The 20,798-nt window shown below is 45.9% G+C and overlaps 1 protein-coding gene across 1 annotated transcript in view; it reads right to left on the bottom strand.

Annotated features, from left to right (window-relative positions):
• Positions 1–14,398, bottom strand: part of PJVK (pejvakin) — a 152,801-nt gene extending 138,403 nt beyond the window's left edge. Inside the window, exons 1-2 of the mRNA XM_029605895.1 lie at positions 14,188–14,398; positions 4,229–4,424 (exon numbers count right to left, since the gene is read on the bottom strand). Coding sequence (XP_029461755.1) covers positions 4,229–4,424; positions 14,188–14,398 — 407 coding nt within the window. The remainder of the gene's footprint in view (positions 1–4,228; positions 4,425–14,187) is intronic.
• Between the last annotated feature and the right edge of the window lie 6,400 nt (positions 14,399–20,798).

Genomic DNA, 20,798 nt, shown 5'->3' with positions numbered 1-20,798 from the left:
CCTGTCTACCCTCTGGGGTTGCTTACCACCTACAAGGACGCCTAAGGTACCCACTCCTAGGGGGCCTTATTTCGTCCTGGACCTCCGCTCCTCGGGGGTTCTCTCCTACTACAACTGCCAGCATCAGAGTGAGTACTACCACTCCACTTCTGTCTCTGCATTGTCTCATCTCTCTCTTCATAGATCCTCGGCCTACCCCACACCGCCGACCACTACCGGATCTACTCTCACTGGCCTTTTCATCTAGGCCTGGATTCTCGGCCTACCCCGCTTTGTGGACCACTACCGGACCCATCTCCCTCTCAGGACCTGGTGAGACTGTGGGACTGCCTTTTCCACTCTGCAGCCTTCAGACGGAACATTGCCATCAGACCTCTTCTGGCTGGGATCATTACCCATTCCTCGGGTTACCATCTACATTGCAGTATAATAAAAACTAACTTCTCTGTGTCCATCTCTGCTCGGAGCTAGCCTATAGAGATGTGAATCGGAACCGGAATTGGTTCGGATTCCGGTTCCGATTCACATCGTGGGTTGTTTTTTTTGTCCGGCCCGATCGCAGTTTTGTTTATCGGCTGCGCCTGAGCCGATAAACAAAAAACCCACCCCGACCCTTTAAAACTAATCCCTTAGTTTCCCCCACCCTCCCGATCCCCCCCAAAAACGTTTTACAGGTACCTGGTGGTCCACTGGGGGTCCCGGGAGCGATCTCCCACTCTCAGGCCATCGGCTGCCACTAATAAAAATGGCGCCGATGGCCTTTGCCCTTAGCATGTGACAGGGTATCCATGCCATTGGCCTGCCCCTGTCACATGGTAGGAGCACTGGATGGCCCATGCCATTTTTAAAGATGGCGCCGGCCATCCAGTGCTCCCTGGGGTTTTCCTATCGTTGTGGGGGAGCCCCCGATTTCTGATGATTTTGAAAATATCATATGATATTTTCAATCGTCCGAAGCCCAATTCACAACCCTACTAGCCTATCGCTGCAAGTCCCCACAGGGCAGAGCCCTGTGGGAGGTGCCATCTCTTGCAGCGACCAAGGGCCCATGCCTCAATGTTCAAAGTACAACAATAATGTACATTGATTACACCGTCGCAGCTAATTATGCGGGTGCATGAGCCGGTAGGGCGACCTTGTCAGCCTGGGTGAGGCCCCCTTACTTGGAAATCACAGCGGGGGGCCGGGCATAAGGGGCTGCCTTGCTAGGAAACATGGCTGGCAGCCCGAAGGGGGCACCAGTTTGGTGCCAGGAGAGTATCCGGCTCGCACCGGTGATGATTAATCTTTGTTAATAACAATAAAGCTGCGGCCTTCTTCATCCACTCAATATTGGTATGTGTAATAATTGCTTTAAGTCATAGTGACCTCTTGGGGGGGGAACGGGGATAGCCTGAGACATTGGTGCTGGGTCTCGGTGTCAACACCAAGGATAGTGAAGACAGAGAAACAGGTGCTGAAAATTGGAGCACAGGCCAAACCAGAGTCCATAAATGTGTAAGGTTATTGACTCCAACATCATTTATAATATGATTTCCCCATCTACCATTTAATGAAACATCTGATTTGTCTTCATAATTAAGGAGCTGGTAGGATGAGACACCTGTAATCAAAGATAATCATCACGATATTTAAAAAAAAAGTGACAGTGATCAGGGTCAGCTTTTGGAGAGTGTGCCCTGTGCAGCCACACAGGAAGGGAGGCACCGCTTCCTCCTCCCTCCCACACTCTTCCATATGATATCTGCAAGCAGAAGACTCTGGAACACTGTGTAGGAGGAAGGAGGCTTCTAGCTACAGTAGTAGGGGGAAGAATCAGCCTGCAGGAAGGAGTGGGGTGGAAGTGAGAAAGAGAGAGTGATGCTTCTGGGCAAGAAGGGGGACGGAGAGAGACGGGGATGCTGGGCACCGTGGGCAGGAGGGATACTGATGTTAGACAGATGGTAAGAAAAGTGTGAGAGAAGGAGAGATGAGTATACTATGCCAGAACCGCTGCCACTACCAAAGGAAGGAGTGCTGTGCCAAAGCTGCCACCAGGGATGGGGGTGGCACCAATTTCAGTTTTTACACATGACACCAGTTAGCCAAGAGCTGATGCTAACTGTTCAAAGGTTATGGAAGATATGGACTGAAGACGGGAACACTGTGGGGTACAGAAACCATGAAGACACTGATATTCCAATATTTTGATTGTTAGAATATGCGAGTAACAAATGTTTTTAAATAAATTACCAAAGACAGCAATGCTGGTATGACTGAAAACAGACCCACCAATGTCCAATGGCAGAGTTGTGTTCTATGGTATCATGGGCCTATCAGCCATCCGGATATTAGGAAAAACTTAATCTGACAAAGCTTGACCTTCTGTATATTCCTTGGAGTAATAAGCTCACCTGAGGGTTTGGGTCTCCTATATGTAGCTTGCAGTGTCATGGCTTTACCAGATCCAACCAGTGGCTCAGAAGCTAAGAATACAGCCCATCTCCCCACATAAACCCCAGTTCAAGCTCTTCCAGTGCCACATCCTTTCAAATACAGAACACTTATCAATGGAGGTAAAGGCCAACCTAGTGCTACCATGGGGAGGGACCTGGACTTGATTCCCAGCTCAGGCCTTCTGCTTTCTAGGAGCTGAAGGTGCTGCAGGCAGGAAGGAATCAGAGTCATCATTCAATGGCAACATCTAGTGGCCAGCTTTAGAGTCCATGACTGCAGGGTTCTGGAAGAGACCCACTGTATGGCCCCAGTTTGAGGACTGTTGATGCAATGACTGAACTAAGCAATTTGTGACAGGAATCAAAAGTAGGTGTTACGTGTGCCGGCCGCAGCAGACCCATGGCCCAGCCCCCTCACCTCTCTCTGGCGAATCCAGTGCCTGGTTTCTCAACCCTGGCGGCGGTGAGCCGCCAGCTCTGTCCTTGGGCCACCCCCGGTTCTTCAGCTTCAGCTACAGATTCCTGTGCTCCGCGTCGGGCCTCTCCGCGTGGCCTGCAGAGAGACGCCGCCGTCCAGCGCTGTGTCCCGACCCTAGGCATGCGCACCACTGACTCTTAAGAAGGGCCCACGGTGGGAACTTGGCCGCGGCCCTGGATGATGATGATGTCACCAGAGCTCCGGTATTTAAGGCCGGGCTCGGCTTCTAATGAGAAGACCAGGTCTTCACGCTAGTCGTGTACTGGTTGCCTCCTGGTGATTCTCCTGCGTTCCTGGTTCCTAATCCTCACAAATTCCTGTTCTCCTTCATTCCTGCATTCCTGATTCCTAACCTATCTTCGTATTGCTTTCTCGGACACTACCTCTACATTGCCTGACTACACCATTGACTCTCTCCAAGCCCGGACCTCTGCATTGCCTGACTACGCCATTGACTCTCTCCAAGTCTGGACCTCTGCATTGCCTGACTACACCATTGACTCTCTCCAAGCCGGACCTCTGCATTGCCTGACTACGCCATTGACTCTCTCCAAGCCCGGACCTCTGCATTGCCTGACTACGCCATTGACTCTCTCCAAGCCTGGACCTCTGCATTGTCTAACTACGCTACCAACTCTCTCCTCGTCCAGACCTCAGCCTTGTCTTGCCACTGCTTCTTGATTGCCGCAGGCCCTGACTCCAGTTTGCTCTACGATGCCTCTTCAATCTACGTCCTGGACTTGGCCTATTCAAGCTTCGGCCTGTTCTTGCTCGGGTGCCCCCCTGTCTGACTTTGGTTCTATTAGTGTCCAGGTCTCCGGGACTCCGCCTCGTCCAGTACAGACTTCTCCATTCCACTGATGCTGCCTCTGGGCTGACCTCTCTGTCCTTCCATCAACGACGACATACGGAGGCCCACCTAAGTCCAGCCGGCCCCGGTTCCCAAAGGCTCAACCTACGGGGAACGAGGGCTGGTATTGGTGAAGCACCAGCCGGCCTCTGTCCTTCAGCCCACTCCACCTGCTGACGGTGGGGACCCTTAGGATCTCTCCTACAGGTAGCATCAACCCCACCTCGGCCCAAGGGTCCATCTCCAGCACAACAGTAGGGAGAAAAAAAAATCCTTGGGTAGCTGCGAATGAAGGTTCATCACACCCTATACCAGCTTGGTTCTAACTGAGTTGAAAGACCAAAAGAAGTAAGAAGAAACTGTTAGGACAAAAAAAAAAAAGGTACTTTTACACGACCAAGATCCACAGAATACCTAAAAAAAAACAAAAGTGAGGCTGCTAGTTTAAGCAGAACTACAACTTACCTAGAAATCAGTTCCTTCAATAATGTTGGCACTTCAACTTCATGTTTGGTTACAATGCCAAATGAAGCTTTAACTGCAACATTATCAGATCCTGAAATATTGACTCCAACATCATTTATAATATGATTTCCCCGTCTACCATTTAATGAAACATCTGATTTGTCCTCATAATTAAGGAGCTGGTAGGATGAGACACCTGTAATCAAAGATAATCATCATGATATTTTTTAAAAAAAGTTTAAAAACTGATTCATTTTAGTAATACAAAATATCAAATATCAACAAATATTTAACAGTGTTTTATAGCTATATAAACTATTAAAATAAAACATCCATATAAAACATCATTGCTCAAATATAAATGGAATTTTTGAGTGAAATAGGATATAGTAGTTTTGAGGCCATGGAATCTATTCTCACTAAAAAGCAGCATTTTTACCATAGAAATGTGGCACAGATTGTGTAGGCAATGTGGCCACATTATTGGGTTAATATAACTTTGTAATCCTAAATTTTATCATGACTTGTACAACTCCACTTAAACAGACTAACAGATTTATACTTGTTCTCGACCAACTTTGGTGACCACAAAGCTATGATAGACATAATGGCATCCACCACAGCATTTCAGACTCCATTTTCTGATGAGATCTCAATAATGGCCAAAACCAATGAGCTATAAAATTGATCTCATCAGATACATCATTCCACAGATAAGTCTACATTAAATGTTTTAACATTCCCCTGATGAAGGTCTAGCTGGTCAAAACATTGGCCAATATGGGGATTGTGTATCCGGGGATTAAGCATTTGAAATTGTGTTTGTGCCCATGTGCCATACATTTATATCATAGGGAATTCCCATCTTATTTGCTAAAAAATATTAAAAAAAAAAAAAAAAGATGAAATTTGCATCAATAAGAGAGGTGACAATAACTATTCATTTACATTAGGATAAATGATTCATGCTTTTGGGATTGCAGCCATTCATATTGCTAAGCCCCATTTTGTCTGACATCCTATAAAACAGACTTCAATGGCATCTCCTATTATTTATATATATTTTTCAAGCTGTTGATTTAACAACTTTTTTTTTTTTATAGGTGATCATCATTTTAGAGATTGTGACCTGCCATTTGCTTATTTGGTATATTCACGACAGCAGGGCCATCAGAAGGAGAGGGCAAACACAAGGCCAGGGAGGGCACTAGAGCTTACTTCTGTGCACCAGAACTTCTCCACTGTAATAACAGCACCAGACACGAATTCTGACTTGGTCTTTCCAGTGGGGCTGCAGCACCAATGGGAATCCCTCCCGGCTGGCTGTAACATTGGAGGGGTGGGGGGAGTCCCCACCCCCTTACCACCTAGGGTGCTATTTATCCTCGTGACAGGCCTGCACCATAGCTTTGTTGGACCCTCAGCATGTTCACTGAACAGGCATAGGACTTCAACTTGGCCACCATGTAAAACAGGGGTGGCCAACTCCAGTCCTCGAGAGCCACAAATAGATCAGGTTTTCAGGATATCCACAATGAATATACATGAGACAGATTTGTATACAATGGAGGCAGTGCTTGCAAATTTCTCATGCATATTCATTGTGGATATCATGAAAATCTGGCCTGTTTGTGGTTCTTTAGGACTGGAGTTGGCTACACCAGCAGCATGGGGACCATATTCAAATAATTTGTCCAGCTAACCTTGGGAGTTAACCAGACAAATCTTAGGGGTTTAAATTACCTAAATTCTGTAAGCTATATTGTTTTTAGTGCTCATGATTATACAGAATAAAGGTACACACACTTGTTACTGCATTTTTTATTATTGTTTGAATTGTCTGGGAACTGGGATAAAATTCCCAGTGAATAAGATCCCTAAGACATGTCAGGAACTTTCCAGTAATAGCTGAATCTGGCAGGTTGCAAATATATTAATAATGATTAGTCCTATTGGGAATGCAGCCACTCACATAAGGCGTATTTATCTAACAGGATGCACAGGGGAACTAGGAGGACAGAGGTGCAAACAAAAACTATAAGAACATAAGAAATTGCCATGCTGGGTCAGACCAAGGGTCCATCAAGCCCAGCATCCTGTTTCCAACAGAGGCCAAACCAGGCCACAAGAACCTGGCAAGTACCCAAACACCAAGAAGATCCCATGCTACTAATGCCAGTAATAGCAGAGGCCAATTCCTAAGTCAACTTGATTAATAGCAGTTAATGGACTTCTCCTCCAAGAACTTATCCAAACCTTTTTTAAATCCAGCTACACTAACTGCACTAATCACATCCTCTGGCAACAAATTCCAGAGCTTAATTGTGCGTTGCGAGAAAAAGAATTTTCTCCAATTAGTCTTAAATGTGCTACTTGCTAACTTCATGCAGTGCCCCCTAGTCCTTCTATTATCTGAAAGTGGAAATAACCGATTCACATCTCTCATTCAAGACCTCTCATTATTTTAAAGACCTCTATCATATCCCCCCTCAGCTGTCTCTTCTCCAAGCTGAACAGCCCTAACCTCTTCAGCCTTTCCTCATAGGGAAAGGCTGACGAGGTCATCTCTACGCCGACGATGTCCAAATCCTGATCCCAATAACTGAATCCCTCACAAAAACACTGAAGTTCTGGGACAACTGTCTCCAAGATATCAACGACCTCCTTACTACCTTAAACCTTGTTCTTAATATGTCTAAGACAGAAATGCTCTTTATATCTCTCAACCACAACGATAACCTACCTTCAATTCACACCAACACCCTGGTCAGCCAAGCAAGAGACCTTGGACTTATAATTGATAACCAGCTAAATCTAAAAAAGTTCATCACCAACACAACCAAGGACTGCTTCTTCAAACTTCAGGTACTAAAAAGACTCAAACCGCTCCTGTACTTTCAAGACTTCAGATCGGTACTCCAGGCCATTATATTCTCCAAATTAGACTACTGTAATTCCATTCTGCTAGGCCTTCCTGCCTCTTCCACCAAACCGCTTCAGATGCTACAAAATTCGGCCGCCAGAATTTTAACAAACTCCAACAGACGAGATCACATCACACCCATCCTGAAAAACCTGCACTGGCTCACTGTAAACTTTAGAATTCTACACAAGTGTCTCACCATCATCCATAAAGCTATTTACAACAGAACACCCATCGATAAACACTACCCACTCACGCTGCACTTCTCTTCTAGACCCATCAGAGAAGCCTACAAGGGCTCGCTACACACACCCCCAGCCAAATCCACACACCTCTCATCCACCAAAGATCGAGCCTTCTCAACAGCGGTGCCAACCATCTGGAACGCCATGCCCCCCGACCTCAGACAAGAACCCTGCATTCTGACATTCAGAAAGAAACTCAAGACTTGGCTTTTTCTACAAGCCTTCCCTGATCTATGACCTCCCCAACTACAATAACTCGCCATGGTCCTCCAGTCAAGGTACCCCAACTCTGACATGGCCTCTGACTCTATATTAGTTTGTTCCGAGTTCTATGACCTGATACTATTTAGTCATGAATATACGATATTATTACAGTCCTGAGTATATGATCTTATTTATATATTTGATAGTATTCAGTCCTGAGTACATGTTATTATTATAGTCCTGAGTATATGACCAGATATTATTTATCTCTGAGTTACCCATGCCTCTGGCTCTTCCTCCTCCCAGTTCGAGTGCCCCTGTTTTATTGTAACTTTTATCACTTTTCGCCTATCGTTCATGTTGATGTTAATGTTATTGCACCATTGTTTCTTGTAAACCGATATGATATGATTGGTATCATGAATGTCGGTATAAAAAAGCTCTAAATAAATAAATAAATAAATAAATAAATAATGGGGGAGCTGTTCCATCTCCTTTATCATTTTGGTTGCCCTTCTCTGTACCTTCTTGCCCTTGTGGATTCGGGAACAGGAGGCAACTTTATACTTTGACACTTAGTGGAACACTTGAGGATTCCCCTCATTACCTTAGAAGCTCCACTACTCTTGTCATCCATCCATGGAGAGCCTTTGCCCGGTGATGTGACTTGTCACACCGAACCAGTGACTCTTCGCACCAGAGCCCTCCATACGGAGACAATTCCCTTCTTTGTGTTAGAGAAGGCTATGCACCCTATCGTTCTGGAGCTACCCTGGTTGCAGTTGCATCAGCCTTAATTCGACTGGTCCTCCGTGGAACTCTCCCGCTGGGGCCCAGGTTGTCATGGCAGTTGCCTCAAGGAAGTTTCTCCTGTTCTCTGCATGCCTACAACTCCAGTAATGGCAGGACTGCCGCCTCAATACGCATCATCCAGCCGGCGCAGGATTCTTCTTTGTGGGGAAGAAGGACGGAACCTTACGTCCTTGTATCGACTATCGAGGTCTGAACGAGATTACGATTAAAGACCGTTACCCCCTGCCTTTAATCTCAGACTGTTTGACCGGCTTCAGGGGGCCAAGATATTTTTGAAACTTGACCTGAAGGGGGCCTACAACTTAGTCAAATTCGCAGTGGTGATGAGTGGAAAACAGCTTTCAACACTTGAGACGGTCATTTTGAGTACTTAGTAATGTCCTTCGGCCTGTGCAATGCACCTGCTGTGTTCCAGAACATGATGAATGACATTCTGCGGGATTTGTTGTACAAGAGTGTCGTAATGTACCTGGATGACATCCTGATATTTTCTCAGAATCCGTCTACTCATCTAGAAGACGTCAAGCATATTCTACTAAGACTCCGTGAAGACCGACTTTACGCCAAGCTATCCAAGTGCGAATTCCATAAAGACTCCGTGCCTTTTCTTGGCTACATTGTGTCTAAAGATGGCTTCCAGAGGGATCCCCAAAAATTAGAAAGTATCAAGAATTGGTCCCAGCCTACCAGCCTGAAGGCCCTGAGAAGATTTTTGGGGTTCACCAATTACCATAGAAGCTTTATAAAGAACTATTCTTCTTTAACAGTGCCCTTGACTGCTATGACCCGGAAAGGAGCTAACGCCTGTAAATGGTCTGCAGAGGCCATTTCCACGTTTGAAGATTTGAAGACTTCCTTTTCCATGGAACCATGCCTACGTCATCCGGACACCAATAAGCCATTCATCGTAGAGGTCGACAGCTCTGACGTCAGTGTGGGGGCTGTTCTGAGCCAAACTGGAGATTCCAAGTCCTTATGTCCCTGCTCTTTCTTCTCATGACGTTTCTTTCTGGCAGAGAAGAATTATGGGATTGGTGACAAAGAGCTACTGGCTATTAAGTTGGCATTCGAGGAATGGCGGCCTTGGCTCGAAGATGCTCAACATCAAATTACCGTGTTTATGGACCGTGTTTACGGACCAAATTACCGTGTTTACGAATCTAGAGTATCTCCGCCATGCGCAACGTCTTAACCATAGACAAGTAAATGGCTTCTTGCTCAAATATCGCTCCGGAGACAAGAATACCAGAGCTGATGCCCTATCACGCTCATTTCTCTCGGAGGATATTCCGGAAGAGCCGCAGCACATAATCGACCCGAAGAAAGTCGTCTTAGCGGCTACTCTTTCTGTGTCCGCTGGTAAGACCATCGTGCCAAAGCATCTCAGAAAGAAAGTGCTCTATTGGGTGCACTTTCTTGGCCATCCTGGTCAACGCTGTACCCTGCTGAAGCTACAGAAGTATTATTGGTGGCCAACTATCAAGGAAGATACACTCTCCTATGTGGCATCTTGTGCCAAATGTGCCAAGCACAAATCTACTTCTGGCCAACCGTGGGGATTGCTGCAACCGCTTCCAGTTCCGGAACAGCCCTGGATGCATATTGCTACTGATTTTGTAGTTGATCTACCCCTTTCTGGAGGTATGAATACAATCTGGGTCACAGTCGACCGCTTCAGCAAGATGGCCCACTTCGTGGCACTGCCTGGCTTACCCTCAGCCTCAGAAATTGCGAAGCTCATCATAGTCCATATCTTTTGCCTCCACGGCCTACCGAAGCACATAGTCTCGGATCGAGGATCACAGTTCATGGCAAGATTCTGGAAAGCCCTGAGCAAACTCTTCGACATCTCTCTAGATTATACATCTGCCTATCATCCTCAATCTAATGGCCAAACAGAACAGATGAATAGGACCCTGAAACAGTTCATTCGGGCCTATGTGAGTTGCCGTCAGAATAACTGAGCCGAACTGTTACCATGGGCTGAATTTGCCATTAATTCTCATCCAGCAACATCAACTGGATCAACACTATTTAAAGTGGTATATGGACGTTCCCCATCACCGCCACTTCCACTGAAGCTCTCAGTGACGTCCCCAGCAGCTCAATCCACTGCTGAAGAAATCCATCAATTATGGACGCAGATGAAAGCAATGCTACTCAAAGCGAGTGATCGAGCCAAAAGGTTTTATGACGCTCATCATTCCAAAGCGCCTGTCTTTCAACCTGGTGACAAAGTCTGTCTATTCACTAAGCACCTTAGACTGAAGTTATCCTCCTCTCGATTTGCTCCTCGCTACATTGGACCATTTCCTATCCTCCGACGTCTTGGCAATGTTACCTACAGTCTGAAGTTACCACCTGGATTGAACATCCTTAACGCTTTTCATGTTTCACTTCTGAAACCACTCATCATCAGTGAATTCTCTTCCAAATCTCAGGAACCATCTTTCATCAAAGCAGAAGATGACCTAGAATACAAGGCTGAAGCCATTCTTGATGTCCGCAAATGAGGCAAAACCTGGGAATACCTTCTCTCATGGGAAGGTTTTGGCCCTGAAGAAAATTCTTGGGAGCCTCTGGCTAATATCCTTGACAAAGAGATGCTCCATCAGTTTCATCTCTCACAACTTTGGAAACCAAAACCTGGTACCCGCAGAGGAGACCACTCTTTGAAGGGGGGTACTGTTGCAACCGTCCCTTCCCGATGGCTTCACTCCACCTACCTTTCTTTCTTTGCACCTCCTCTTGCAGTGGTTGAATGCCTGGCTGACATGGTGTTTGCCTGACATCCTCTCCGGCATCCCTGGACCGGCTTGGGCGCTGCCTCCCGCCATGCTCCGCCTGTACCTTAGGGCGTGCGCGCCATGCAGCCCTCACTCTTATTTCCTACTTGGCACGAACCTCAGGGGCGTTCCCCTGTGATGACGTCACACTGCCCAGATATTTAAAGCCTACATTGTTTGCTAGCCTTTGAGTTAGCAAGGGATTCTTTATGGATGGGATTCGCTCTCCGTACCCAGCTACTCTGTCTCAGACTCTTAACACTAACGGGGTACCCACTCCTCGGGGGCCTTACTTGCTTTTCAGGTCGCTATCAGGAACCGGTACTTGCTCCTCGAGGGCCCATGTTCCCTGCCTGCTCCCTGCCTTCTCTTCTGCCTGGAAGGATTCGCTATCTATAACACCAGTGAGTACTACCATCTTCACCCTCACAGCTGTTCCCCGGAACCAGGTACTCACTCCTCGAGGGCCTGCTCTCCTTATCCTGGGGTTCTCCATACTGGGACTTGTGCTTATTCCACTGTACTCATTATTCTCAGTTCTTTCCACTACAGCACTGCTACCGGAGGAGTCGTGTTCCAGCGCCTGAGGGATACTAGCCCAGCCGGGTTACTTCAACTGCTCACTACTGCCACTTCTGGTGGCTTCATCACATTGTCTAATAAAAGATCAATCTCTGTGTTTGTGTGTCCTAAGCTGAGCCTGACCTGTGGCCCCTCACGGGACTGCCCTTCGAGGGCATGGTCAGCTGCCACAGTGTCCAAGGGTTCACCCAAACCTCACTAATTATAACACTTACTTCTTAGTCTTCTAGCACTGGCATACAGACATTTCAAAGTGTGTTTTTTGTTTGTATTAACAACCTGCTTTTCAGTTGATATGGATAATTTGGAAATCTTTACCTCAGGTGATTTTTTACAAATAGGTACATGGACTACGTTTGCTTTTATTGGAACCTCTCTGTTGGGATGCCCTAACTCTCCTGTTCATTAATATCCTTCAAGGAAACATTCCTCCAAGCCATGCACTGCTGAGTGACTGTTGGCTTTCCCCCTTGTTCTAGTTTAAAAGCTGCTCTATCTTCTTTTTAAAAGTTAGTGCCAGCAGGTTGGTTCCACTCTGGTTAAGGTGGAACCCATCCTTTTGGAAAAGTCTCCCCCTTCCCCAAAAGTTTCCCCAGTTCCTTACAAAACTGCACCATCGTCTCATCCATTCTGGTATCTAGTAGTTTCCTCCTGCTTCTTTCGGCTTCCCACTCAATTGGAACTAGGGCTGGGATCTGGCACCATAAATCTTCATTTGCTCTACGTTGGGATTTTTCCCCATTTTTTATATCTCCTGCCAGCCTACTTTAGTACAATCATTGCAGCAACCATCTTTGGCTCGAGGCCATACACCAGGGCTCATTTTGGAACCTTGCAATTAAGGTTTCTAAATCTGTCCACTGGGGTTTGTCATTGCAAAATGACTAAGATTCCTTTCCCTTAGGAGCTGTCTCTGCAGGCCCAAGTGACTTGGGGAGCAGAAATCATGAACTGGGAACTAAGCTCAGGTTCCTCTGCATAACAGTGGTCAGCAGTGTCATTGAACTACTGGGCTGATGCAGCCATGCTTGTATTGGTAATTATTCAGATTCTTACAAAGCTTGGTGGCTAAAAGTGGGAGGGGGGGGGGGGATCTTGTACATTCACATGCCTAAATGGTAAGTGATGAGGGGAGATATCTTACAAGAGGCCATGCTCTGTCGCTGGGATATTGTCTTGCAGTGTGGACAGAAATAGCTGTGATTAGTTCAATTAGTTGGTCTTTTTTGTGTGGACATCTACTATGTTACTACATTATCTGTCTGACAGTCAATTTAATACACTAGGAAGAATGCATAAATAGCAGACTTTAAAGTAAGAAGTGCCAACATTTAGGTTTGAGCCAGCATTATAATGAAATTGAGAACTGAATACAATTGTTATACATGTTCATGCATTTACTTTTTTTTAAACAATATGGATTTTAGAATATAACAAGTGGAAACTTGTGAAAAATCTTGAACGTGATCTTTTGCAAAACTTCACCCATTTTCAATCTCTGCTACTAGAACTCGAGTAGGGGATCACTGTCTCCTGCCTCCTCCTGGGTCCTGTGAAAGGGAGCCCCAGGCCTGTAGCCACTGTCTCCTGCCTCTTTTTGGGCCCCAAGGAGGGGATCCCCAAGCCTGCTCTGTTTGTCTTCTGCCTCCTCAAGGGCCCCAGGGAGAGGATCCCTGAACCTGTGCCAACTGTCTTCTGCCTTTTTTTTGGCCCCCTTTATTCATTTTTAGACAGTGTATTCAACTTTTTTCTTTAAAAATACTATTTTTCATCAGAACAATATTTTACTCTTTCCACAGATATCTCAACCACATGCGTAGGTCAATGGGAAATGCCCTAATACATCACTCATTCAGCATTCTGTATTAGTATAGAAACCATGCAATTTTGCTTCAGTTCTACAAAATTTATGAGATCCATAACTAGACAAAAATATTTGGCAAAAAGTTGACTTTTTTCATTCTGCACTAAAAATATTCAGGTTTGGCTCTGGGCCCTTTTTTTTTTTTTTTTTGCAAACTTCTGGATGTACAAAAAAGATACAGAAATTGACCCAATTAAATTTTTAAGCATACCCTGATATATTGTCTATACCTATTACACCCTCTGAGCTCCAGAAGGAAGCTTTTACTTTGGCATAATGCAATATTAAGAAGAGCATTAGCAGTAAATTTGAAAGATTGAAATTGTGTCAACATACCCCGACTTACGGGAGAAATTCATTTTTATCATGGTATGTGCAAAAGAAACCCATTTGGAGACACTACCCTATAAAGTGTTTAGCAAACACAGCTGTTCAGTTTCATATTACTGTACTGTGCTTGTTGTAAAAGGGCACAAATAATATTTTTACAACCAATATAGGTATATTGCTATAGATTTCAGTTCTAGTGCAGAAAAACTTACCAGCTGAAATGTCTTTTTCTCCTTGAAGAATATCCTTTAGTGTGAAAGGTGTAGAGATAAATTTGGCTTTCTTGGATAAAAAACATCTTTTCTTTTTTATAACAAGTCCAAGAGGTTGGTATTTGTCTGCTTCACTAAGACTGGGAACAGGAATTAATCTTCCTCCATCACCAACCTGCTTAACAAAATTCTTGGTAGCTGCAGCAAACATATTACTGCATTAATTTAAAATTGTTTTGCATAAACTAATACTAACTTTTACAAAATATTAAATCTTCTAAATTAGCATTGCAAAACAGAAGTTGATGGTTACAATTTTCAAAGAAACAAACTGTAGCGTTTAATTATCCACTTTCTGCAGCATACTATTCAAGAAGTCTCTCACCTTCCTACAGGCATACTAGGTAATCCAAGAACATGAATAATGAATTAGCAGTGTAAAATAATAGGGGATGTTGTAGCATTACTTTTAGCAGCATCATAGTTTCCTCTTGTCAAATTTGACATCATTTGAGAATCAAGTTAAATACACATCTGAGTTTTTCACTGCATTCTTTTGTTTGTAATAATAAAACATTTTTCATCAAAAGTAGCATAGATAAACTAACATGAACATGATATGTTCAGGGCAATGTAATCCTGTTATTCGATTTTACAAGAATCTCTCATCAAAACAAACTGTGTACCTGTTATAAGTATTCTCAGAGGACAGCAGTGTAATGAATCATGTGTGTGGATGAGTCACATGTCTTCATCTTATACTGATGGAGAGGACATCTTCCAAAGCTTTCTAGGAAAGATTTCAGTCATGCACAGGGATTTCCACGTACAGTATTTGACCTGCTGCACCTCAGTTTACTGTATAATTAAGCTCAGTGACCCCAGGCTCCCAGGATTCTAAGCAGTATAATCAACAAACCTGAAGTTCCCCTAACCCAGTAATTCAGTCATCTGAAGAAAGATGCATTGTGCCTGCAGGGTAATTCAAGGCTTCATGCTCCAATCCCCTCCCCTCCAAAACAGTGCAGGGGAGAGGAGAAATGAGGCTGAGGCTGGAGCAGACAACACCCAGTTGCTCAGTTCCTTAATCCAGCCTCTCTCTTCCTGTTTTCCCTTCTTCCTCTTTTATTCTAAAGGGAACAGGAGGTAAGGGTAAACAGAGATAGCAATCTGTGTTTGATCCCTTTTTTAAGTCAAACCAAAGCTAATTTTGATATAATTCCTGGATGGAGTAATGTCTTTATACCAAGGATCTCACACCGGCATAGCTGGCCATCCATACACCGGCTGACAAAAACCTGGACGTATTTTGGATGTCTGCAGCTGTTATATTCTGCAGCTGGCTGAGACAACATTAATTTAAATTAACAGTACGACACAAGCCCATATACTTGGAAAGATGAAAAGGACTTTCTCAAGAAAATATAAAATGGATGGTTGCGCTGTTTCAATTCAAAACAAAAATGACATTTTATAGTTAAAAGTCTGTAACATATGTCTTTACTTACAAAATTTACCAGATACATAAATTAACTTTGTTATTTCTGTGCATTGAGTAAATATTGTTTAAAAAACATGTGAAAAGTTTACAATCAAAAATCGATGTTTTTTCATAATAAGAGAAATTTTGCAAGTTTGCCCTATAATTGCCACAGAATCTCAAAATCTGCCACAACAAAGCGGGAGCTATGAACATAATATTGTTGCGTCCATTGGTCGCAGATGGCTGGGACCGCTCTGCCTCACCTCTCTTCTACCCTTTTCCTCCTCCCTGGGAAGGATGGCTGCCTCCAGTGCTGATTGCCGAAACCCTCAGCGTCTCCAACACAGCATGGGAGTCCCCGTCCGCCATGCTTCTTCTTGAGGCCTCCTAGGCATACGCACGTACGCTACCTATGCCTTTGAATATGTCATGGCGGGAACCTCAGGGGCGTCCCCACTGCATGACATCAGTACCTCCGGGTATTTAAACCTCCGCTCCGCTATAGCCCAATGAGTTAGCAAGGACTTCGGTTTTGCTACTCTGACCGCTTCTAGGCTGCTCGCTTGGATACCTTTCTACCCTCCGGGGTAACTCGCTCCTACGGAAGCTCTGGATCCCCGCTCCTTGGGGGCCTCTCGCTTCTACCTGCCCTTCGGGATTCAACTACCTAACCTAAGGACACCTGCTCCTCGGGGGTCCTATCTACTTTCTTCCAGGATCCTTTGGCGCTCCTAGGTACTCGCTCATCGAGGGCCTATCCTGCTAGGACCCCTGCACCTCGGACCCCTATCTCCATTCTTCTACCAAGGAAGTTACCAGCACTGCCTCTGTGAGTATCGCTACGCTCCCTTTCTCCTTATTTCACCCTTCAGGTTCGGCTTATCCCGTGCTGTGGAACACTACCCAACCTTGCTACATCCGGGTGAGACCATCATCTATAGAGACTGTCTGAGCTTACTGTGATATCGCTGGCCTTCAGTACTATCCCTTCCTTGAAGCAAGATTCAACTTACATCAGCAGTACAATAAAGCTTTCCTTTCTCAGTGTCTGTTTACTAGAGTCTAGCCTATCGTTGTGGTTCCCCACAATGATAGGCTAGATGGGAGGGGTCATCACCACTTCGACCAAGAGTCCACAATATGCCACAAACCCAACAGATTGCTAACTCCATGGACTCGGCTCAGCTCACGGCCTTGCAGGCCATTCCTGGCCTAGCCCAGTGGATCACCGAGAAACAAAAGTCTCTGGAAAGTCTAGCTACTGCCTTCAATCAGTTACATGCACAACTGAATACTTCAGCAACTCCAGTGAAAAAATTGTTGTCTCCGGTGGTGACTGTCAAGACCAGCGTACCGTTATCCATGCCTACCCGTTTCACGGGCGAAACACAGATGTGTAAATGGTAGGGATGTGAATCGTTTTTTGACGATTTAAAATATCGTCCGATATATTTTAAATCGTCAAAAATCGTTAGGGCCACGATACAATACCAATTCCCCCGATTTATCGTCAAAAAATCGTAAATCGGGGGAAGGGGGAGGGCAGGAAAACCAGCACACTAAAACACCCTAAAATCCACCCCCGACCCTTTAAATTAAATCCCCCACCCTCCCGAACCCCCCCCCCAAATGCCTTAAATTACCTGGGGGTCCAGCGGCGGTCCGGAACGGCCTCCTGCAATTGAATCGTGTTGTCTTCAGCCGGCGCCATTCTGCGCCACCATTTTGCAAAATGGCGGCGGCCATAGACCAACACGATTCGACTGCAGGAGGTCGTTCCGGACCCCCGCTGGACTTTTGGCAAGTCTTGTGGGGGTCAGGAGGCCCCCCCAAGCTGGCCAAAAGTCCCTGGGGGTCCAGCGGGGGTCCGGGAGCGATCTCCTGCCGCGAATCGTTTTCCGTACGGAAAATGGCGCCGGCAGGAGATCGACTGCAGGAGGTTGTTCAGCGGGGGTCGTTCAGCCGGTCCGGAACCCCCGCTGAACGACCTCCTGCAGTCGATCTCCTGCCGGCGCCATTTTCCGTACGGAAAACGATTTGCGGCAGGAAATCGCTCCCGGACCCCCGCTGGACCCCCAGGGACTTTTGGCCAGCTTGGGGGGGCCTCCAGACCCCCACAAGACTTGCCAAAAGTCCAGCGGGGGTCAGAAACGACCTCCTGCAGTCGAATCGTGTTGGTCTATGGCCGCCGCCATTTTGCGCCGCCATTTTGCAAAATGGCGGCGCAGAATGGTGCCGGCTGAAGACAACACGATTCAATTGCAGGAGGCCGTTCTGGACCGCCGCTGGACCCCCAGGTAATTTAAGGCATTTGGGGGGGGGTTCAGGAGGGTGGGGGATTTAATTTAAAGGGTCGGGGGTGGGTTTTAGGGTGTTTTAGTGTGCCGGTTTTCCTGCCCTCCCCCTTCCCCCGATTTAGCTACGGACCGCCGCTGGACCCCCAGGTAATTTAAGGCATTTGGGGGGGTTCGGGAGGGTGGGGGATTTAATTTAAAGGGTCAGGGGTGGGTTTTAGGGGGTTTTAGTGTGCCGGTTCACGATTTTAACGATTTTCACGATACTCTAAACACCCAAACGGCAACGATACGATTCCCTCCCCCTCCCAGCCGAAATCGATCGTTAAGACGATCGAGGACACGATTCACATCTCTAGTAAATGGTTTGTCAACCAATGCTATATGCATTTTTCTCTGCAGCTTACCCTCTTTCCCACAGGAGCTTCTAAGACCACCTATATCCTATCTCTACTTGAAGGAAGAGCCTTGGCTTGGGTTTCACCACTATGGGAACGTAAAGATCCTATCCTGAATGACCTATCAGGATTTCTGAAACTTTTTAAGTCTGTCTTCGATGACCCGGCTCGCCAGACCGTCGCTGGATCTGCTCTGCTTAACCTCTAACAAGGTAATAAGCCACTTACAGACTATGTGATCAAATTCAAGACTTAAGCATCCGAACTACACTGGGACACTGGATGTCTACGTGCTATTTTCATGGAGGGCCTCAACTCTCAATTGAAGGACAAACTGATGGCTCGTGATCTGCCTGATACCCTTGAGTCTCTTATGGAACTGGCTGGGAGAATTTACTGCCATATTTGAGACCGAACTCAAGAGGGTAAGAGTCCTCAAAAGTCCGCCTCGGGAGCTAACCATTCTAAACCTGTGCCAATTGCCTCAAGCCTACAGTCTGCTCCCTTAGAAGAAGACGAGCCTACGTAACTAGGCCGAAGTCATTTAACTTCTAAAGAAAGACATTTTCTATGCATGTTATGCATAGAACCCTGCATGTTATGCCCACATGTTATGCCCACAGTACATGCATAACATGCAGGGTTATGCATGAACTATGGGCAATCAGGCCACGCCATCCAAACCTGTCCCATCTGTCTGGGAAACTGACAGGCCTAGGATCTGCAGGAGGACTTCTCCTAGGCCTCACCTCTCCAACTCCTCCGTTGTCTTTGTCAGTCTCACTACTCTGCGGAAGCCTTGAATTTCAGACCCTCGCTCTCTTCGAATCCGAAGCCGGAGGAAATTTCATCTTAAAACACTTAGTAGAACATCTACGGATTCCTACCACACCAATAGCTAAGCCATTGCTATTGTCTTCAATCCATGGGGAACCACTTCCTGGAGAAGTTTTATTGATTTTCCAGGCCATTGGCCTGCGCACAGGAGCTTTACACTCTGAATCCATTTCCTTCCTCGTATTGGAAAAGGCCATGCACCTGGTGGTACTTGAACTGCCTTGGCTACAAGACCATATGCCACAGTTTGATTGGGCCATGCTGGAATTATCCTATTGGGGTCCTGGCTGTCATGGTCGGTGTCTCGCGGAAGTCTCGCCACTAATTTGCATGCCCACTACACCAGCATTACCTGGCTTACCTCCACAATACGCTTCCTTCCAGGATGTCTTCTCTAAATAAGCAGCAGATGTACTCCCTCCGCACAGAGTTTTTGACTGCGCTATAAACCTGAAACCTAATACAGAGCCTCCAAAGGGAAGAGTTTATCCTCTATCTGCAACTGAGACTGAGGCCATGTCCACCTGTATACAAGAGAACTTTCAAAAAGGATTCATCAGACCCTACAAATCCCTGGCCGGTGCAGGATTCTTTTTTGTAGGGAAAAAGGATGGCACCTTACGTCCCTGCATCGATTACAGGGGTCTGAATAAAATTACCATCAAGGACCAGTATCCCCTGCCCTTGATTTCTGAACTATTTGACAGACTCCAGGGAGCCAAGATATTTTCTAAACTGGATTTCAAAGGAGCTTATAATTTGGTGTGTATTCGTGAAGGAGACGAATGGAAGACAGCTTTTAACACCCACGATGGACACTTCGAATATCTCGTCATGCCCTTTGGATTAAGTAACACACCTGCAGTCTTTCAAAATATGATGAACAACATCTTACAGGACTTACTATATCAATGTGTAGTAGTATATCTTGATGATATTCTGATCTTCTTACAAGATCTACAAACACATCAAGAGGACGTCAAGAAGGTTCTAAGACGCCTGGGGGAGTACCACTTATACGCAAAACTAGAGAAGTGCGAGTTCCACAAGGAGTCTATACCCTTCCTGGGCTACATTGTTTCTAAAAACGGGTTTCAGATGGACTCTAAGAAATTAGGAAGCATCCGGGATTGGCCCCAACCTACAGGCCTGAAGGCACTGTGCCGCTTCTTGGGCTTCATGAACTACTACCGTTCCTTTATTAAGAACTACTCATCATTGACAGTTCCTCTCACTGCTAAGACCAGAAAGGAAGCCAATCCTGCCAACTGGTCGCCTGAAGCCATATCAGCCTGACACTCAAAGAGGCTTTTGAAAAGAAGCCTTGCATCCATCATCCAGACTCGCATCGCCCATTCATTGTTGAGGTCGACGCATCGGACATCAGCATGGGAGCGGTTTTGAGCCAGTACAGCAAATCCTATGTGCTCCATCCCTGCTCCTTCTTCTCAAGGCGATTCTCGCCTGTTGAAAGAAATTAAGGAAATGGAGACAAAGAGTTACTCACAATCAAGCTGGCCTTTGAGGAGTGGCGTCCTTGGCTGGAAGGCGCACAACACCAGATAGTAGTGTACACCGATCACAAGAACTTGGAGTATC

This window comes from Rhinatrema bivittatum, chromosome 6, assembly GCF_901001135.1.
Source record: "Rhinatrema bivittatum chromosome 6, aRhiBiv1.1, whole genome shotgun sequence".
NCBI classification, from domain to species: Eukaryota; Metazoa; Chordata; class Amphibia; order Gymnophiona; family Rhinatrematidae; genus Rhinatrema; species Rhinatrema bivittatum.
Note: the sequence above shows the minus strand (reverse complement) of the source record. Positions and strands in the feature narration are given on the sequence as shown.